Source organism: Haliotis cracherodii, unplaced genomic scaffold, assembly GCF_022045235.1.
Source record: "Haliotis cracherodii isolate W230 unplaced genomic scaffold, xgHalCrac1.p SCAF_26, whole genome shotgun sequence".
Taxonomy (NCBI): domain Eukaryota; kingdom Metazoa; phylum Mollusca; class Gastropoda; order Lepetellida; family Haliotidae; genus Haliotis; species Haliotis cracherodii.
Genome location: NW_027266282.1, coordinates 3803547 through 3821896, shown reverse-complemented (window position 1 = coordinate 3821896; position 18350 = coordinate 3803547). Strand labels below are relative to the sequence as shown.

Sequence of the window (18350 nt, the reverse complement as noted above, 5' to 3'; positions counted from 1 at the left end):
CTGCAGGACCTGTGAAGATCTGGGGTAGAATATGTCTTCAGCAACCCATGTTAGCTGTAAAAGACAACTATGCTTGTCGTAAGAAGAGACTAACGGAATCAGGTGGTCAGACTCGCTGACTTAGTCGATGCATGTTATCGTATCCCAATTATCGATGCTCAAGATATCAATCACTGGATTGTCTGGTCCAGACTGGATTGTTTTGTTATTGCTGAGTGTGGCATTAAACAACAAGCATACAAACAATACACTGCAGGGTCAGGTAACTCCAACTTGAAGCTGTGATCTATTGGCACTTAATGTAGTTGATCGTAATAGTATATGTTTTAATATTTCTACACAGCTACTTGTGTCACAAAAAAAGAATGGGGGAGACATCTGGGGGTTGTTTTTCATGAAAATCACATTCTAGTTTTTTTGAGTCGTGGTCATGACTAATTTTGATGGAGATATATAAAAATATGTGAAGGTAAAATAGCTATATTACCATGTTGAATTTACTTCATTTAAGCTAACAAATGTTCTCTCTTCATTTTCATATCTGACTCTTCATCCTGATTGGTGACAATTTATTTATCTGCCTTCTCATTGGCTATACTGATGTCACATGATCCGGATGGTGCTGATTGGTGAAAACTTTCAAACAGAACTTCAAACCGATCTTTGACAGAGTAAGTATATTTTATTCATATAAACCAAAATAGATTTGTGTACAGAAATATTGGTGACCAGTGGTGACCTATTATCATGATTATTATTATTGTTCAGTGGGACTTTAATAAATATGTCATTACAATAAGTAGCATATTGCAAGGATACAACAGACTTCAAATTTCAGAAATTGTAAGCCAATGCTTAGATACTATTTTGGGGGCAAATGTTTATGTCATAAGATATCAGAAAATTGAATGTACTTTTACATGGTTAAGTGCAAATCTGTAATATAAATCAGCTTTTAATTCTGTCTTCCACTCATGCTGAAAACAAGCACAGATAGCCTTGTGATAAGCATATCAGGTTGTTACTACCGGCTGTGGTCGACAGTTCAGTTGTAAGTGTTACTACACTGTGCACATGGTGCGTGTTTCCTGCAACGTGTTGCCAGCTGAAAATCTAGGACTCAGGTGACACTTGGTCTGTAGCCAGAGTAGGGGACAGCACACTGCAAGAATGGCGGACAGATCAGAATTTACCTGTTTTATTCTGGAATTTTCTGTCATGATGCCCATATGGGGACTTTGCGGGAGGACATGTCCCCGGTTACCTGTCAGAAAAGCTGTTCATTCTGGGTGTTTACATAAATCAATTTCAAGAAAAGTCACAAACAGGAAAAGATAGTATCTGTAGTTACCAGAGTCTTGCTTGACTACGGTATAAAGATCTTGTATTAAAGAAGTTGTTATCCATACATTGTGTCATGGTCTGATATATAAGTTGAATATCACACAACTAGTGTAGACTAAACCAGATCTAAGTTGAACATATTAGTCAGCCAACTAACAGCTATAATACTGGGCTACGGACCATACCGAGCACTGTGTCACCTAACCCAAGCATTACTCCCATCCTAGTCCAGCACCATAGCTTGGGAGTTAATGTATTTTATGAAACAAAAAACAAGTCTAGCCAGCTCTGTTCAGTGTCAATACTTATTTGGGAGGAGAGAAATTTATTGTGTAATACAAGATTTGACAGACTATATGTTCGTCTATGCCCATCACAGTGATGGAGATAGGAAGTGATGGGAACAGGCCAGGACAGTCTGCGGAACCTTGAAGAGATGACACAATGGCTGATTGTGGATATAGACCCTTTAGTGCTTGTATTAAATAACTGTATCCCACCTAATATTACATGTATTCTAGGCATCAGATGACTCATTATAATAACATCAGGATGCTTTGTGAGGTTGTGATACACAACAAGGATGTTGGTATGAGAATAAACTTAAAGCTATTGCTAGTAATAACTTTCTCAAGTTTAGGCCACAATAAAATAACTATGAGTTCGCCCAAATTTTCAAAATTGTGAGGCGGGAGACATTTTTATTTTGTTAAACGTCTTCTTTTTTTAAAACAAACTGTTTTACATGTTCAAGGCAGCTGTGTCCAATAGGTGTTGACAAATGGGATTCACAAGAATGTTTGGTAGATCTACGTTGATGATGTATTTCATCATATTTCTACATGTTCAAGGCAGCTGTGTCCAATAGGTGTTGACAACTGGGATTCACAAGAATGTTTGGTAGATCTACGTTTATGGTGTATTTCATCATATTTCTACATGCTCAAGGCAGCTGTGTCCAATAGGTGTTGAGAAATGGGATTCACAAGAATGTTTGGTAGATCTACGTTTATGGTGTATTTCATCATATTTCTACATGTTCAAGGCAGCTGTGTCCAATAGGTGTTGACAAATGGAATTCACAAGAATGTTTGGTAGATCTACGTTTATGGTGTATTTCATCATATTTCTACATGTTCAAGGCAGCTGTGTCCAATAGGTGTTGACAAATGTGATTCACAAGAATGTTTGGTAGGTCTACGTTAATGGTGTATTTCATCCTGTAAATGAACTGGACCACACATAAGAAGTGACTCAGTCTGTAGATACTTGAGACATGATGAAGAGTGGAGTGTTCTAGCCTCACTAAATAGGTTATGTTTGATCATTGATAACCTATTGGAATGATGCAGTACATCTCCTGAATATGGCAAATGTTTCATGTATTCTATAGAGTATCCAAACAAAGCACCAAGTGACAGCGTTACCTGATGTTGTGTATATTTTCATATTGTGTTGTTGCACAACAGATAACATTGACCATGGCTTATCATGCGCTGTTGTTGTTTAACCATTGGGCCTGGGAACGGTTCTGACCACTGTGTCATGCTGTTGTTGTTGTTGTTGTTGCAGCATGAGCCGGAGGGTGTGGTGCTGGGGTAGAGGCTGTTGGTGTCATGTTGTTGTTGTTGTTGTTGTTGTTGCAGCATGAGCCGGAGGGTGTGGTGCTGGGGTAGAGGCTGTTGGTGTCATGTTGTTGTTGTTGTTGTTGTTGCAGCATGAGCCGGAGGGTGTGGTGATGGGGTTGAGGCTGTTGTTGTCATGCTGTTGTTGTTGTTGCAGCATGGGCCGGAGGGTGTGGCGATGGGGGAGCTGCAGCGAGAGATGCAGGAGGAGGGCATCACAGACAGGATCAGCAAGCAGCGACTGAACCAGCTGCTGGACCGAGCCGACTACAACGATGACAACATGATCACATACACCGAGTTCGTCAATCTTGTAAGTAGCACTGTCTTGAAGCACACATGCTCACCGATCCTGGAAGCAATGTCCCCTATTTGAATTCAGCTGAGGACACCTTCACTGCCTCATGTGATAGTGTCAACCATTGCGCTCTTGTTATTGAGATGAAAGGATCAAATGTTTTGCATTATATTTGTCACTTAGCCGTCATCCAAAATCAGACCAAATATTTGAGTATAGGCAAATTTTATCACTACATTTTCAATTTAAACAAAACTTTGACAACATTCCACAGTAATTGATGTTTATCCGTTGCTTGTGTCTCAATGGTTTCAGATGACCAGCAATGAGGGTCTGACGAAGTCTGAGAGGTCGGCTTTCACAAGCGTCCTCGGGGCAGCCATTGCCAACATCGTGCCCCAGAGTATGAGGAAGGACTTCCTTGCCAACTACAACTGCCGGCCACCACCACTCTTCATCCTCCTCATCAGCACCGCCGAGGTGAGTCATGCAGTCAGTGGGAGAAGAACATCAGTTCAGAAAGAAACATGCTGGCAGTGCCTGCCTGTGTCTGGCTCTGTCTGCCTGTGTCTGCTTGTGCCTGGCCAGCCTGCCTGTGTCTGCCAATGTCTGGTAGTGCCTGCCTCTGTCTGGCCGTGTCTGCCTGTCTGGCCCTGCCTGCTTGTGCCTGGCCGTGCCTGCCTCTGTCTGGCACTGCCTGCTTCTGTCTGGCTGTGTCTGCCTCTGTCTGGCAGTGTCTGCCTCTGTCTGGCTGTGTCTGCCTCTGTCTGGCTGTGTCTGCCTCTGTCTGGCTGTGTCTGCCTCTGTCTGGTAGTGCCTGCCTCTGTCTGGCAGTGCCTGCCTCTGTCTGGCTGTGTCTGCCTCTGTCTGGCTGTGTCTGCCTCTGTCTGGCTGTGTCTGCCTCTGTCTGGCTGTGTCTGCCTCTGTCTGGTAGTGCCTGCCTCTGTCTGGCTGTGTCTGCCTCTGTCTGGTAGTGCCTGCCTCTGTCTGGTAGTGCCTGCCTCTGTCTGGCTGTGTCTGCCTCTGTCTGGTAGTGCCTGCCTCTGTCTGGCAGTGCCTGCCTCTGTCTGGCTGTGTCTGCCTCTGTCTGGTAGTGCCTGCCTCTGTCTGGCTGTGTCTGCCTCTGTCTGGCTGTGTCTGCCTCTGTCTGGCTGTGTCTGCCTCTGTCTGGCTGTGCCTGCCTCTGTCTGGCTGTGTCTGCCTCTGTCTGGCTGTGCCTGCCTCTGTCTGGCTGTGTCTGCCTCTGTCTGGCTGTGTCTGCCTCTGTCTGGCTGTGTCTGCCTCTGTCTGGCACTGTCTGCCTCTGTCTGGCTGTGTCTGCCTCTGTCTGGCTGTGTCTGCCTCTGTCTGGCTGTGTCTGCCTCTGTCTGGCTGTGTCTGCCTCTGTCTGGCTGTGTCTGCCTCTGTCTGGCTGTGTCTGCCTCTGTCTGGCAGTGCCTGCCTCTGTCTGGCTGTGTCTGCCTCTGTCTGGCTGTGTCTGCCTCTGTCTGGCTGTGCCTGCCTCTGTCTGGCACTGCCTGCCTCTGTCTGGCTGTGTCTGCCTCTGTCTGGCTGTGTCTGCCTCTGTCTGGCTGTGTCTGCCTCTGTCTGGCAGTGTCTGCCTCTGTCTGACTGTGTCTGCCTCTGTCTGGCAGTGTCTGCCTCTGTCTGGCTGTGTCTGCCTCTGTCTGGCTGTGTCTGCCTCTGTCTGGCACTGTCTGCCTCTGTCTGGCTGTGTCTGCCTCTGTCTGGCTGTGTCTGCCTCTGTCTGGCTGTGTCTGCCTCTGTCTGGCACTGTCTGCCTCTGTCTGGCTGTGTCTGCCTCTGTCTGGCACTGTCTGCCTCTGTCTGGCTGTGTCTGCCTCTGTCTGGCAGTGTCTGCCTCTGTCTGGCTGTGTCTGCCTCTGTCTGGCAGTGTCTGCCTCTGTCTGGCTGTGTCTGCCTCTGTCTGGCTGTGCCTGCCTCTGTCTGGCTGTGTCTGCCTCTGTCTGGCTGTGTCTGCCTCTGTCTGGCAGTGCCTGCCTCTGTCTGGCAGTGCCTGCCTCTGTCTGGCTGTGTCTGCCTCTGTCTGGCAGTGCCTGCCTCTGTCTGGCAGTGCCTGCCTCTGTCTGGCAGTGTCTGCCTCTGTCTGGCTGTGTCTGCCTCTGTCTGGCTGTGCCTGCCTCTGTCTGGCAGTGTCTGCCTCTGTCTGGCTGTGTCTGCCTCTGTCTGGCTGTGCCTGCCTCTGTCTGGCTGTGTCTGCCTCTGTCTGGCAGTGCCTGCCTCTGTCTGGCTGTGTCTGCCTCTGTCTGGCTGTGTCTGCCTCTGTCTGGCTGTGTCTGCCTCTGTCTGGCTGTGCCTGCCTCTGTCTGGTAGTGCCTGCCTCTGTCTGGCTGTGTCTGCCTCTGCCTGGTAGTGCCTGCCTCTGTCTGTTTGTGTCTGGCTGTGCTTGCTTGTATCTGATTGTGACTATGTCTGGTAGATGTGACTTATTGTCTGGCTGTGCATAGTTAAACCTGGCAAGGTCTGCTTGGACCTGGGTTTATCTGACTCTTTCTGATTCTATGTGTGATGATTGTCCACATTTGTGCGTTAAGTTTGCCCACTGTGCCAGACTTGTTCTCACTTTGTCAAGACAATATGGAACATAAAGTGGAGCGTCAACCTCAAAATTTGCTCAACACCTAAATTTTTATTTCAGATGTTCTTGAAATATTTGAAGCAGCTCATTAACAGCTCAATGCCAGTTCTATTAAAGTTAAAACCATACCGACCCGTGAAGATCCGTGTTAGAATAGGTCTTCACCAACCCATGTTTGCCATGAGAGGTGACGGGATCGTTTGGTTAGGCTCGCTTACTTGGTTCATGCATGTCATGGTATCCCAATTGCGTGGATTGATGCTCATGGTGTCAATAACTGAATTGTCTGGTTATTATTGTTCAATAATTCACAGACCACCGTCATTTAGCTTGAATATTGCTGAGTGCGGCGTTAAACAACAAACAAACATGACCGTACCTGAAAATAACCATCGGTCAATCACTCCCACCCTACTCTAACCATATATATCTATGACGTCATACTGCAGCTCCAGACAGTATAATATTAATGATACATTAAACTAGAACATAATATCAGTCTGGAATACAATGTATGCCATCTTGCAATCATGAATTCTTATCCACATTTTTGTGCAAAACTCCAGCAACATCTGGCCACAGATGTGAAGTTCAAATTCTGATCAAAGGGAGGTAACTCTGAAGCTAACACAGTCTCACTTCCTCCCCAGATTGTGATATTTGGTGTTTACGCTGCGGAGTTGGCCAAGACAAGCAATCCTGTGACTGCCACCAGTGGAGTGCCCATGTACAGTCCCCTCGTGTACACACCACGGCGCAGATACGAGGCCTGGAGATATCTCACATACATGTTTATACATCAAGGGTATGTGAAACAGAAGCAGACTCTGTGTCTCAGAATTGGTGCATAGAGCCGGTGACCCTTCATTTCAAGCATTGCAATGTTTAATCAAAACATTATCACTAAAAATGTTTGAAAAAGTATTCCCATGGAAATATGGGTAAACTGTCTGTTCAAACAGTGTTGATCAAATTGCTAGGAAATTAACATTATGTTTGAAATAAAGGATCAGCAATTTTTCTAGACCTGCTCAGAGGCAGATATTTGGCCCCAGGTTTGCAGCAAATGACAGCAAAAATTCCCACTTTGAGTTATAAAGTCCCAAATACCACAGAATTTACAGAAATATGAAAAGTAAACAATTTCCAATTTGAACAATATAACATTTTTTATTTTTTTAAATTTGATAAATCCCTGAGGATTATAATAAGATTGAAACATTTGTGATCGTGGAAATATGGGGAGAAAATATTTGCCTCTGGATAATTAACTGCAGGTCAAATCAGCTTTGGGGCAGTCGGGTAGCCTAGTGGTTTAAGCGATCGCCCAGGTTTGATTCCCGACATGGGTACAATGTGTGAAGCCCACTTCTGGTGACCCCCGGCGTGATATTGCTGGAATATTGCTAAAAGCGGCGTAAAACCATACTCACTCACTCACTCAAATCAGCTTTGTCAGCCATGGAGATATTTTATGAATGCTTCCTTTATTGCTGAATTCAGTTTAATTTCTTGAGTAAATATGAGTTTTGTCATTTGTGACAGAACAGGTTCAATTAACATTTAATAGACTACAAGGCCAAATCAAAATACAGTTTCTCATCAGAAGCTTAATATTTCCAAAAAGCCAAATTCACAGGGCTTTCAAATTGTTTGAGTCACAGAGATAAATCTTCCATTAATATCTGGACCTTCTTGACATATAAAGAGACCAGATCTTTAACCGGGCAAAACTAAAAGATTTTAACAATTATTTTATGTATTCTTATGTATTTCTTATGTATTATGCTTGTTTCTACTTTCCTGTAGTGTCTTGAGCATTCCAAGGATACCAAAGGAAAAATGTATAATTACATTTTTCAGAAGTCCTTCTGAGGAAATTTGTTCCAATCTGTAATTATGTGAGGAAAAGTATACTGTCAGTTGTCAGTTGTATAAAGAATCTGAGGTTCTAGTTTTATTGATATTATCAAGAATCTAACAAGAGGACATTTCTTCCAGATGGCTGCATATTGTATCGAACATGGTGTTCCAGCTGTTGTTTGGCCTGCCGCTGGAGATTGTACACAAGTGGTGGAGAGTCATGGTGGTGTACTTGTGTGGTGTTCTAGCAGGTAGGATCATCTCAGACCGGCGGCTAGTCATTGAGGGGGGTGTACTTGTGTGGTGTTCTAGCAGGTAGGTCCATCTCAGACCGGCGGCTAGTCATTGAGGGGGGTGTACTTGTGTGGTGTTCTAGCAGGTAGGATCATCTCAGACCGGCGGCTAGTCATTGAGGGGGGTGTACTTGTGTGGTGTTCTAGCAGGTAGGTACATCTCAGACCGGCGGCTAGTCGTTGAGGGGGGTGTACTTGTGTGGTGTTCTAGCAGGTAGGTACATCTCAGACCGGCAGCTAGTCGTTGAGGGGGGTGTACTTGTGTGGTGTTCTAGCAGATAGGCACATCTCAGGCCCGGCGGCTAGTCATTGAGGGGGGTGTACTTGTGTGGTGTTCTAGCAGGTAGGTACATCTCAGACTGGCGGCTAGCTATTGAGGGGGGTGTACTTGTGTGGTGTTCTAGCAGGTAGGTACAGTTCAGACCGGCAGCTAGTCGTTGAGGGGGGTGTATTTCTGTGGTGTTCTAGCAGGTAGGTACATGTCAGACCGGTGGCTAGTCGCTGTACACAGGGGGTGTACTCATGTGGTGTGGTTTCATCCCAGCAATGGGAGTTCATGTAGAGCAAAAGAACAGAAATATATGTACTAATTCCCCATTACATTTATTGTGCTTGTTGTTCAGCAGTGTGTGAAACATGACCTCTGTTATCCAGGTTCCCTGGCCCACTCTGTGACAGACCATTCCGTGGCGCTGGTGGGAGCTAGCGGAGGAGTGTACGCTCTCCTGGGGGCTCATTTAGCTGCAGTAGCCACGGTACGTCTCCTCCTGTCCCGCAGTCCCTCGCCACGGCAAAATAGGTATCATGTGACATGAAGTGTGACCTTTTGGGGTGGTCTAAAGCAAAAGTATCCAGACACATTACTTGTAATGGAATTGTAGATAGTGATGGTGTTCACATGTAATCAGGTGGCCTCTGTGATGGTGTTCACATTAATCACGTGGTCTCCGTGATGTTACAGAACTGGAAGGAGATGAACTACAAGTGCTGTGAGGGGAACATTGTGCGTGTGATGCTGAGTGCGCCGGTCCGACTCGTCATCATCCTGGTGCTTGGTGAGTCACACAACAGACCCTGATGGCAATACGTCAGTGACAAGTAGAAATAGTGGACATCAGTACTGTGTTTAGGTTGATAGATCTATTGAAGTATGAATCTCATTTTAACAACACCTGTAGTAAATACTTTAGGTCTAGCAGACCATAAGCAGGGCTGCCTCCCAGGGTGCCCAATCTGCCTTGCTATCTTAAACTTTTTAGTCAGGGGGGATTAAGCCAGGAAATAAGAATCTGTAAAGGTCACCTCCACCATCCCAATGTTTCTGTGTATCAGAGATTGTAAAGGTCACCTCCACCATCCCAATGTTTCTGTGTATCGGAGATTGTAAAGGTCGCCTCCACCATCCCAATGTTTCTGTGTATCAGAGATTGTAAAGGTCGCCTCCACCATCCCAATGTTTCTGTGTATCGGAGATTGTAAAGGTCGCCTCCACCATCCCAATGTTTCTGTGTATCAGAGATTGTAAAGGTCACCTCCACCATCCCAATGTTTCTGTGTATCAGAGATTGTAAAGGTCGCCTCCACCATCCCAATGTTTCTGTGTATCAGAGATTGTAAAGGTCGCCTCCACCATCCCAATGTTTCTGTGTATCAGAGATTGTAAAGGTCGCCTCCACCATCCCAATGTTTCTGTGTATCAGAGATTGTAAAGGTCGCCTCCACCATCCCAATGTTTCAGTTGTGCCAGATACCAGTCTTGCCATCTACAGACGAGTCACAGCACCAGAGAACCAGAAGGTGGGAGTGTCTGCTCATGTTGGAGGCTTCCTCACAGGTGAGTGGTCAAGATGGGGACAGAGGGTGGCAGGCGGTCATGTTGGTCACAGAGGGTGGCGGGAGGTCAAGATGGGGACAGACGGTGGTGGGTGGTCAAGATGGGGACAGAGGGTGGCAGGTGGTCGAGATGGGGACAGAGGGTGGCGGATGGTCAAGATGGGCACAGAGGGTGACAGATGGTGAAGATGGGGACTGAGGGTGACGGGTGGTCAAGATGGGGACAGAGGATGACAGTTGGTCGAGATGGGGACAGAGGGTGGCGGGTGGTCAAGATGGGGACAGAGGGTGACAGGTGGTCAAGATGGGGACAGAGGGTTGTGGGTGGTCAAGATAGGGACAGAGGGTTGTGGGTGGTCAAGATGGGGACAGAGGGTGGCAGGTGGTCAAGATGGGGACAGAGGGTGACAGGTGGTCAAGATGGGGACAGAGGGTGGTGGGAGGTCAAGATGGGGACAGACGGTGGTGGGTGGTCAAGATGGGGACAGAGGGTGGCAGGTGGTCGAGATGGGCACAGAGGGTGGCGGATGGTCAAGATGGGCACAGAGGGTGACAGATGGTGAAGATGGGGACTGAGGGTGACAGGTGGTGAAGATGGGGACAGAGGGTGGCAGGTGGTTGAGATGGGGTCAGAGGGTGACGGGTGGTCAAGATGGGGACAGATGGTGACAGTTGGTCGAGATGGGGACAGAGGGTGGCGGGTGGTCAAGATGGGGACAGAGTGTGACAGGTGGTCAAGATGGGGACAGAGGGTGACAGGTGGTCAAGATGGGGACAGAGGGTTGTGGGTGGTCAAGATGGGGACAGAGTGTAGCAGGTGGTCAAGATGGGGACAGAGTTGCGGGTGGTAAAGATTGGGACAGAGGGTTGTGGATGGTCAAGATGGGGACATAGGGTGGCAGTTGGTCAAGATGGGGACAGAGGGTGGCAGTTGGTCAAGATGGGGACAGAGGGTTGTGGGTGCTCAAGATGGGGACAGGTGGTCGAGATGGGGACAGAGGGCGGCAGATGTTCAAGATGGGGACAGAGGGTGACAGGTGGTCAAGATGGGGACAGAGGGTGACAGGTGGTCAAGATGGGGACAGAGGGTTGTGGGTGACAGGTGGTCAAGATGGGGACAGAGGGTTGTGGGTGGTCCAGATGGGGACAGAGGGTTGTGGGTGGTCAAGATGGTGGTGGGGGGGGACAGAGGGTGGCGGGTGGTCGAGATGGGCACAGAGGGTGGCGGATGGTCAAGATGGGCACAGAGGGTGACAGATGGTGAAGATGGGGACTGAGGGTGACAGGTGGTGAAGATGGGGACAGAGGGTGGCAGGTGGTTGAGATGGGGTCAGAGGGTGACGGGTGGTCAAGATGGGGACAGATGGTGACAGTTGGTCGAGATGGGGACAGAGGGTGGCGGGTGGTCAAGATGGGGACAGAGTGTGACAGGTGGTCAAGATGGGGACAGAGGGTGACAGGTGGTCAAGATGGGGACAGAGGGTTGTGGGTGGTCAAGATGGGGACAGAGCGTAGCAGGTGGTCAAGATGGGGACAGAGTTGCGGGTGGTAAAGATTGGGACAGAGGGTTGTGGATGGTCAAGATGGGGACATAGGGTGGCAGTTGGTCAAGATGGGGACAGAGGGTGGCAGTTGGTCAAGATGGGGACAGAGGGTTGTGGGTGCTCAAGATGGGGACAGGTGGTCGAGATGGGGACAGAGGGCGGCAGATGTTCAAGATGGGGACAGAGGGTGACAGGTGGTCAAGATGGGGACAGAGGGTGACAGGTGGTCAAGATGGGGACAGAGGGTTGTGGGTGACAGGTGGTCAAGATTGGGACAGAGGGTGACAGGTGGTCAAGATGGGGACAGAGGGTGGTGGATGGTCAAGATGGGGACAGAGGGTGGTGGGTGGTCAAGATAGGGACAGAGGGTGGTGGGTGGTCAAGATGGGGACAGAGGGTGGTGGGTGGTCAAGATGGGGACAGAGGGTGGCAGTTGGTCAAGATGGGGACAGAGGGTGGCAGTTGGTCAAGATGGGGACAGGTGGTCGAGATGGGGACAGAGGGTGGCAGGTGGTCAAGATGGGGACAGAGGGTGACAGGTGGACAAGATGGGGACAGAGGGTTGTGGGTGGTCAAGATGGGGACAGAGGGTGGCAGGTGGTCAAGATGGGGACAGAGGGTGGCAGGTGGTCAAGATGGGGACAGAGGGTGGTGGGTGGTCCAGATGGGGACAGAGGGTGGCAGGTGGTCAAGATGGGGACAGAGGGTGACAGGTGGTCAAGATGGGGACAGAGGGTTGTGGGTGGTCCAGATGGGGACAGAGGGTTGTGGGTGGTCAAGATGGTGGTGGGGGGGGACAGAGGGTGGCGGGTGGTCGAGATGGGGACAGAGGGTGGCGGGTGGTCAAGATGGGGACAGAGGGTGGCGGGTGGTCAAGATGGGGACAGAGGGTGGTGGGTGGTCAAGATGGGGACAGAGGGTGGCGGGTGGTCGAGATGGTGATGGTGTGATATTTGATGCCAGAGAGTGTTCTAAGGACATAGAAGGTGTCAAGTGGTCACGACATGTCCAATCTATGTCCAGGCCAACTGTTCCACTCTGATACTACTGTTTCTATCTACAGGTCTGTTGCTTGGAATTCCTGTCCTGAAGAACATCAAGAAGCTGCCCTGGGAGACCACCCTCGGGTGGGTCACAATGGCCATATTCCTGCTGCTCGTGGCTTTTGCCGTTCTCTTCAATGGTCTTTACAAAGGCTACCCAGCTACAGATTGGAGTTAAGTTTGCTCACAGAGGCCGTGTGCAATTTGAACATTTTAGATTTTATACGACATTTTGCATAATTGTACATACCCATAATATTTTATACATTTTTAAACATATCCCTTTACTTTCACCACTTTCTCAGGATGTGTTTCTGAGAGCTTATGTGGATGTCTCATCACTGTTATATTCCTCCCTGTATATGTCATGTGTGCCTTGCCTTAAACTTGTCAAGATCTGAATCAAAACTTCCAAGATGAGATAAGATTATCACATCTTGTGATTTCGTGGAATATGTGACATTGAGAATGTTAAAGACCTATTTCTTGGTTTTGTCAGAATGTAATACCAAGGTAATCATTTCTATATATCCAGTCTGGAGACCCATGTTTAGTATGGTGTGTGGTATGTTGCCTCGACAAACTTAATGGAGTACGTGTCAAATTTTACCACACCGATGTCACAGGGTTTCACAGATCAGGAATATGGTAAATTCGTTTTTCTAAACATTTCTTTTTAGCTGGTTCACAGTTTAATTTCCGATTTCAAAGCACTGTTGATCAAAGTATAAACGAAAACATGTCCATTGAGTTATCTGTGAAAAGTATGCAGATTTTGGTAAAATAAAATAAATGGAACAAAAGAGGCATACTGCATAGAGAGTGAATGAGTGAAAGAGTTCCTTCCCTTTTCATATGATTTCCTTTGAAGAGTTATACCATGTGACAATCCTGTTGAAATCAAATGCCAAGCCATATTAAGACAATTGTTGAACAGTTATTCTATTTTCTTAACTATTATGTTATGCAAAACCTTGGTGTGTTAATGTTGTGTTTGCAATAGATGCATAATATTTATTGTTTTTATGATCACTGTGAAGGATGACAGTGATGGAATGTAGATTTCTCGGTTGATGCTCAGTTTGTTTCAGGACAATCCTCGTGTTTTTCATCAGTATTGAAGAATGTAGAACTGATTTGTATGCATTTAGGACTGGAAATAAATAAAGGGATGGAAAAATCATGATTTGCATTATCAGGTATTTTTACTGTAGTGGATTTTGATGATGATGCAGAGGTCAAGTAGTGACTCAGAGGTCAAGTAGTAACACATGTCAGGTAGTAGCACAGGTCAAGTAGTAACAGAGGTCAGGTGGTAACACAGGTCAAGTAGTAACAGAGGTCAGGTGGTAACACAGGTCAAGTAGTAACACAGGTCAAATAGTAACAGAGGTCAGGTGGTAACACAGGTCAAGTAGTAACAGAGGTCAGGTGGTAACACAGGTCAGGTAGTAACAGAGGTCAGGTGGTAACACAGGTCAAGTAGTAACACAGGTCAAATAGTAACAGAGGTCAGGTGGTAACACAGGTCAAGTAGTAACAGAGGTCAGGTGGTAACACAGGTCAAGTAGTAACACAGGTCAAATAGTAACAGAGGTCAGGTGGTAACACAGGTCAAGTAGTAACAGAGGTCAGGTGGTAACACAGGTCAGGTAGTAGCACAGGTCAAGTAGTAACAGAGGTCAGGTGGTAACACAGGTCAAGTAGTAACAGAGGTCAGGTGGTAACACAGGTCAAGTTGTAACACAGGTCAAGTAGTAACACAGGTCAAGTATTAAAAGAGGTCAAGTAGTAACAGAGGTCAGGTAGTAACACAGGTCAGGTAGTAACAGAGGTCAAGTGACACAGAGGTCAAAATCTTCCACAGGTCAAGTAGTGACTCAGAGGTCAAGTATTTAAAGAGGTCAAGTTGTAACAGAGGTCAGGTAGTAACACATTGATGATGATGCACAGGTCAAGTAGTGACACAGAGGTCAAGTAGTAAAAGAGGTCAAGGAGTAACACAGGTCAAGTAGTAACACAGAGGTCAAGTGACACAGAGGTCAATAATCCACAGGTCTTGTAGTGACAAAAAGGTCAAGAGGTAACAGGACACATACTTACAAAGAGGTCAAGTTGTGACACAGAGGTCATTGACACTATCAGAAGTCAAGGCAACACTAAGACGTCCCGGAAGACTGTTGGAGGTCAATGTTAGACAGGTATTTTCAAGAAATGGGGAAATAAGTCTTGAGTTAATAATTGTTGATATACCAAGACAGGATTATAAGATGTTTTTGTTTCTAATTTGTTCTCATATGACAATACTTTATGATCAACTCAGAGATAATGAAGTTAAAGTTTCATGAACTAGCTGGCCACGTGTCGAACACTCTGTTTGATTGTAGTGTAGTCACATGGACCCTCTGAAGTGGTCAGAAGTCCGGTGATGTTGAAGTAAATTGTTGAACATGTTTGCTGGACTGTACATGCAGTTTCAAGTCTGTTTGATGTTTTGCCTGAAAAACTCATTTAGACTCAATACATTTGTACAATTTGATTATTTTCTATAGTTTTGTAGTGACCGAGACTGTCAGTGTAGCTATGTATTACTTAAACCGATCTGATGTAGTATTATGAGATAGCTTGATATTTTCTCAGTGTTGAACATATGTATCTGGTATTTTGGTGTGAACTTAAACAGTAAGAGGCATGAAAGAAGTTTGTAATCTGTTGGAAAAATGTATTTTTTTGGTATATTTTTAAATGAAAAGCATGCTTGTAAATGTAGCCCATTTCTGATGTGAACAACAGCAGAAGTTCTGATAATTCACTGTTCATGTTTTGTCATTAAAAGGTTGACGCTATGCAAGTGACAGTATCATATAACAGCATTATCAGATACTAAGAGGCCCCTCACCAGATTGAAACAATCAGTTTTGCCTTTTCAAAGCCATTTCTGGTACATTGCTTTCTACAACGGAAAGCTCTAATTTTCTAACAGCAAATGGCTGTTGTAATGCTGAAAAGGTTTTAGTTCCATTCTCTCATGGTGTAAGATATCGCTTTGTCACTTGTCATCCAACTCCCACCATTTTGCCAGTCAAATTCTTGCCATGTCAACCATCATATTCGTTACGGAATTAATAAGCATATGTGACATTTTTGTATTTTCATTATATAATATACCACATGAAACTGTTTCTTTCCCAACATGACACCACTTTGTCTGCTTGTGTCTACCTATTGATATTTGTATTGTCAAAGGTGTTTTGAGAATTTTACTATTTTTCTACTACTTTTCTTTTTTTTAAACATCTATTAAGAGCACATTAATCTTGTTTTTTAATATGCATATGATTGAGTTTCATAAGGGTTATGAATAAAAACGTATGTTGTTACCTGTTTAGTTGATACTTGTATATCCGTCAGCATCCGAGAAACTGCTCTGATTTGTGTGCACGTGCTTGAGTAGAATAAGGGATCATTCACTCGTTCCAGTGTAATTATGTTTGTCTTAATCATATCAAAGGTAAATAATTTGGGTAAATGAGGGTGTTGGGCCATGTATAAAGTATAATGTTGTTTTTGAAATATATATTCAAGACAGAAATACCCATTACAGGCAGAGATTTGATGTATGGGAATAATTCATTGTACAGTACTACAGCCTGACGTTTGTCATGCTGTTATTCGAATACATGTTTTCCTTTCAAACATGGTCGTACATATTCTATAAGATTTCCCTCAGTTGGATTATAATAAATTATTATGAATTATTGAAGGGTTTGTTTGTAGAGAGAGTGAACAAGTATTGTTTTATGCCGCTTTTAGCAATATTCCAGTAAGATCACAGCGGGGAAGACCAGAGAATGGGCTTCATACATTGTACCCATGTGGGGAATTGAACCCGGGTCTTTAGCGTGACAAGCAAACGCTTTAACCACGAGGCTATCCCACTGCCACCTCTAATGTAGAATACAACATCTTCATGTTTAAAAAAACATAGTGACACACAAAATACATTTTAGAATGTCATGTCAATTTGAAAAAAACATGCTAATTTAATATGAATATGTGATGCTCAAACTGAAGTTTATTTAATCAAGGGGTATGTTTGTACACATTGCTTCCTGATGCGAAAACATGCTGATTTTTAATTAGTTTTATTAAATACGTTGTTGTACGGCACAAAGCATGTGACATTTAATCAGTGTGATGTTGTGAAAGTTTTTGACTTGAACTATATCTAATGGCATGTACATATCCCAGTTGAATTTCATAATTTTATTTTATTGCGTTAGCTGTTATGTTTCAGTATTTCTCTTTCATCATCAATTTATAATAGGCATGTCATGACTTTTGTTTTGTAGTCATGTTATAGTGAATGTAGATGCCACGCATGATTGGTGTGTGACAACAAGTCAAGCAATATGTGATTATTGATAACTTGCACTGTTTTTTGTAAGGAATTAAATCAAATATATAACTCTTTATTTGTGTTTTGGTTTTACTCCACCATTAAGGAAATCATGAAGACATCTGATTGCTTCACAAATCAGGTAAAAACATGAGCCAACTGTGATTGCTCAATCTAAATTCTTCCCACTGAGGGTACCCCACAGGGATTTACTGAGGGTACCCCACAGGGATTTACTGAGGGTGCCCCACAGGGATTTACTGAGGGTGCCCTACAGGGATTTACTGAGGGTACCCTACAGGGATTTACTGAGGATACCCCACAGGGATTTACTGAGGGTGCCCCACAGGGATTTACTGAGGGTGCCCCACAGGGATTTACTGAGGGTGCCCTACAGGGATTTACTGAGGGTACCCTACAGGGATTTACTGAGGATACCCCACAGGGATTTACTGAGGGTGCCCCACAGGGATTTACTGAGGGTGCCCCACAGGGATTTACTGAGGGTGCCCTACAGGGATTTACTGAGGGTGCCCCACAGGGATTTACTGAGGGTGCCCTACAGGGATTTACTGAGGGTACCCCAAAGGGATTTACTGAGGGTACCCCAAAAGGATTTACTGAGGGTACCCCAAAGGGATTTACTGAGGGAACCCCAAAGGGATTTACTGAGGGTACTCTGTAGGGATTTACTGAGGATAGCCCATAGGGATTTACTGAGGGTACCCTGTAGGGATTTACTGAGGATAGCCCAGAGGGATTTACTGAGGGTACCCTGTAGGGATTTACTGAGGATAGCCCATAGGGATTTACTGAGGGTACCCTGTAGGGATTTACTGAGGATAGCCCAGAGGGATTTACTGAGGGTACCCTGTAGGGATTTAATAAGGGTACCCTGTAGGGATTTACTGAGGATAGCCCATAGGGATTTACAGAGGGTACCCCAAAGGGATTTACTGAGGATAGCCCATAGGGATTTACAGAGGGTACCCCAAAGGGATTTACCGGTACTGAGGGTACCCCTAAGGGATTTACTGAGGGTACCCCAAAGGGATTTAGAATTGGTCCCTAGCAATTTATGCTGGTTGAAAGGAGAGACCATATGGACTGGGTGGTCAGGCTATAGTTGTCACAAGATATAGTCAACCCATATACACTAATACTTAGTATCATCAGGTAAGCACCTTTGAAATATAAACATCTGAATAAATGAAGACTGTCAGAATAGCCACTATCACTAGTAGTCTTAGACGATGACATCATGTTTTTGCCCACACTGATCGTAACCGAAAGTTTCCGCATACTGAGCACAGTAAAATCCAATACTTGTGTATTTGTCACAATACTGCCTTGAAGCCAGGTGACACGCCTTTAGTCTACATCCCTGAAACTATTGTTCCTATCACTGCTCATGGATTATTATAGTAAATATGTAACATCACGCCAGAGAATAACCAGTTTTGGATTATCTGCTGAAACAGATTCCATCCAGGGCATATGGCGAACTAG

The 18350-nt window shown here is 45.4% G+C and overlaps 1 protein-coding gene across 6 annotated transcripts in view; it reads left to right on the top strand.

The window, feature by feature from the left end:
* The window catches only part of LOC139473007 (rhomboid-related protein 2-like), a 93143-nt gene extending 76245 nt beyond the window's left edge, over window positions 1-16898 (top strand). For 3 of the 6 annotated variants that reach the window (XM_071255509.1, XM_071255507.1, XM_071255508.1), the window contains exons 2-10: window positions 648-671; window positions 3127-3282; window positions 3583-3747; window positions 6517-6671; window positions 7868-7980; window positions 8677-8777; window positions 8984-9077; window positions 9761-9856; window positions 12463-16898. In XM_071255509.1, coding sequence (XP_071111610.1) covers window positions 3148-3282; window positions 3583-3747; window positions 6517-6671; window positions 7868-7980; window positions 8677-8777; window positions 8984-9077; window positions 9761-9856; window positions 12463-12620 — 1017 coding nt within the window. In that variant the 5' untranslated portion in view covers window positions 648-671; window positions 3127-3147 and the 3' untranslated portion in view covers window positions 12621-16898. The remainder of the gene's footprint in view (window positions 1-647; window positions 672-3126; window positions 3283-3582; window positions 3748-6516; window positions 6672-7867; window positions 7981-8676; window positions 8778-8983; window positions 9078-9760; window positions 9857-12462) is intronic. The other 3 variants (XR_011653915.1, XR_011653917.1, XR_011653916.1) reach the window with 3 other exon arrangements.
* Window positions 16899-18350: the final 1452 nt, after the last annotated feature.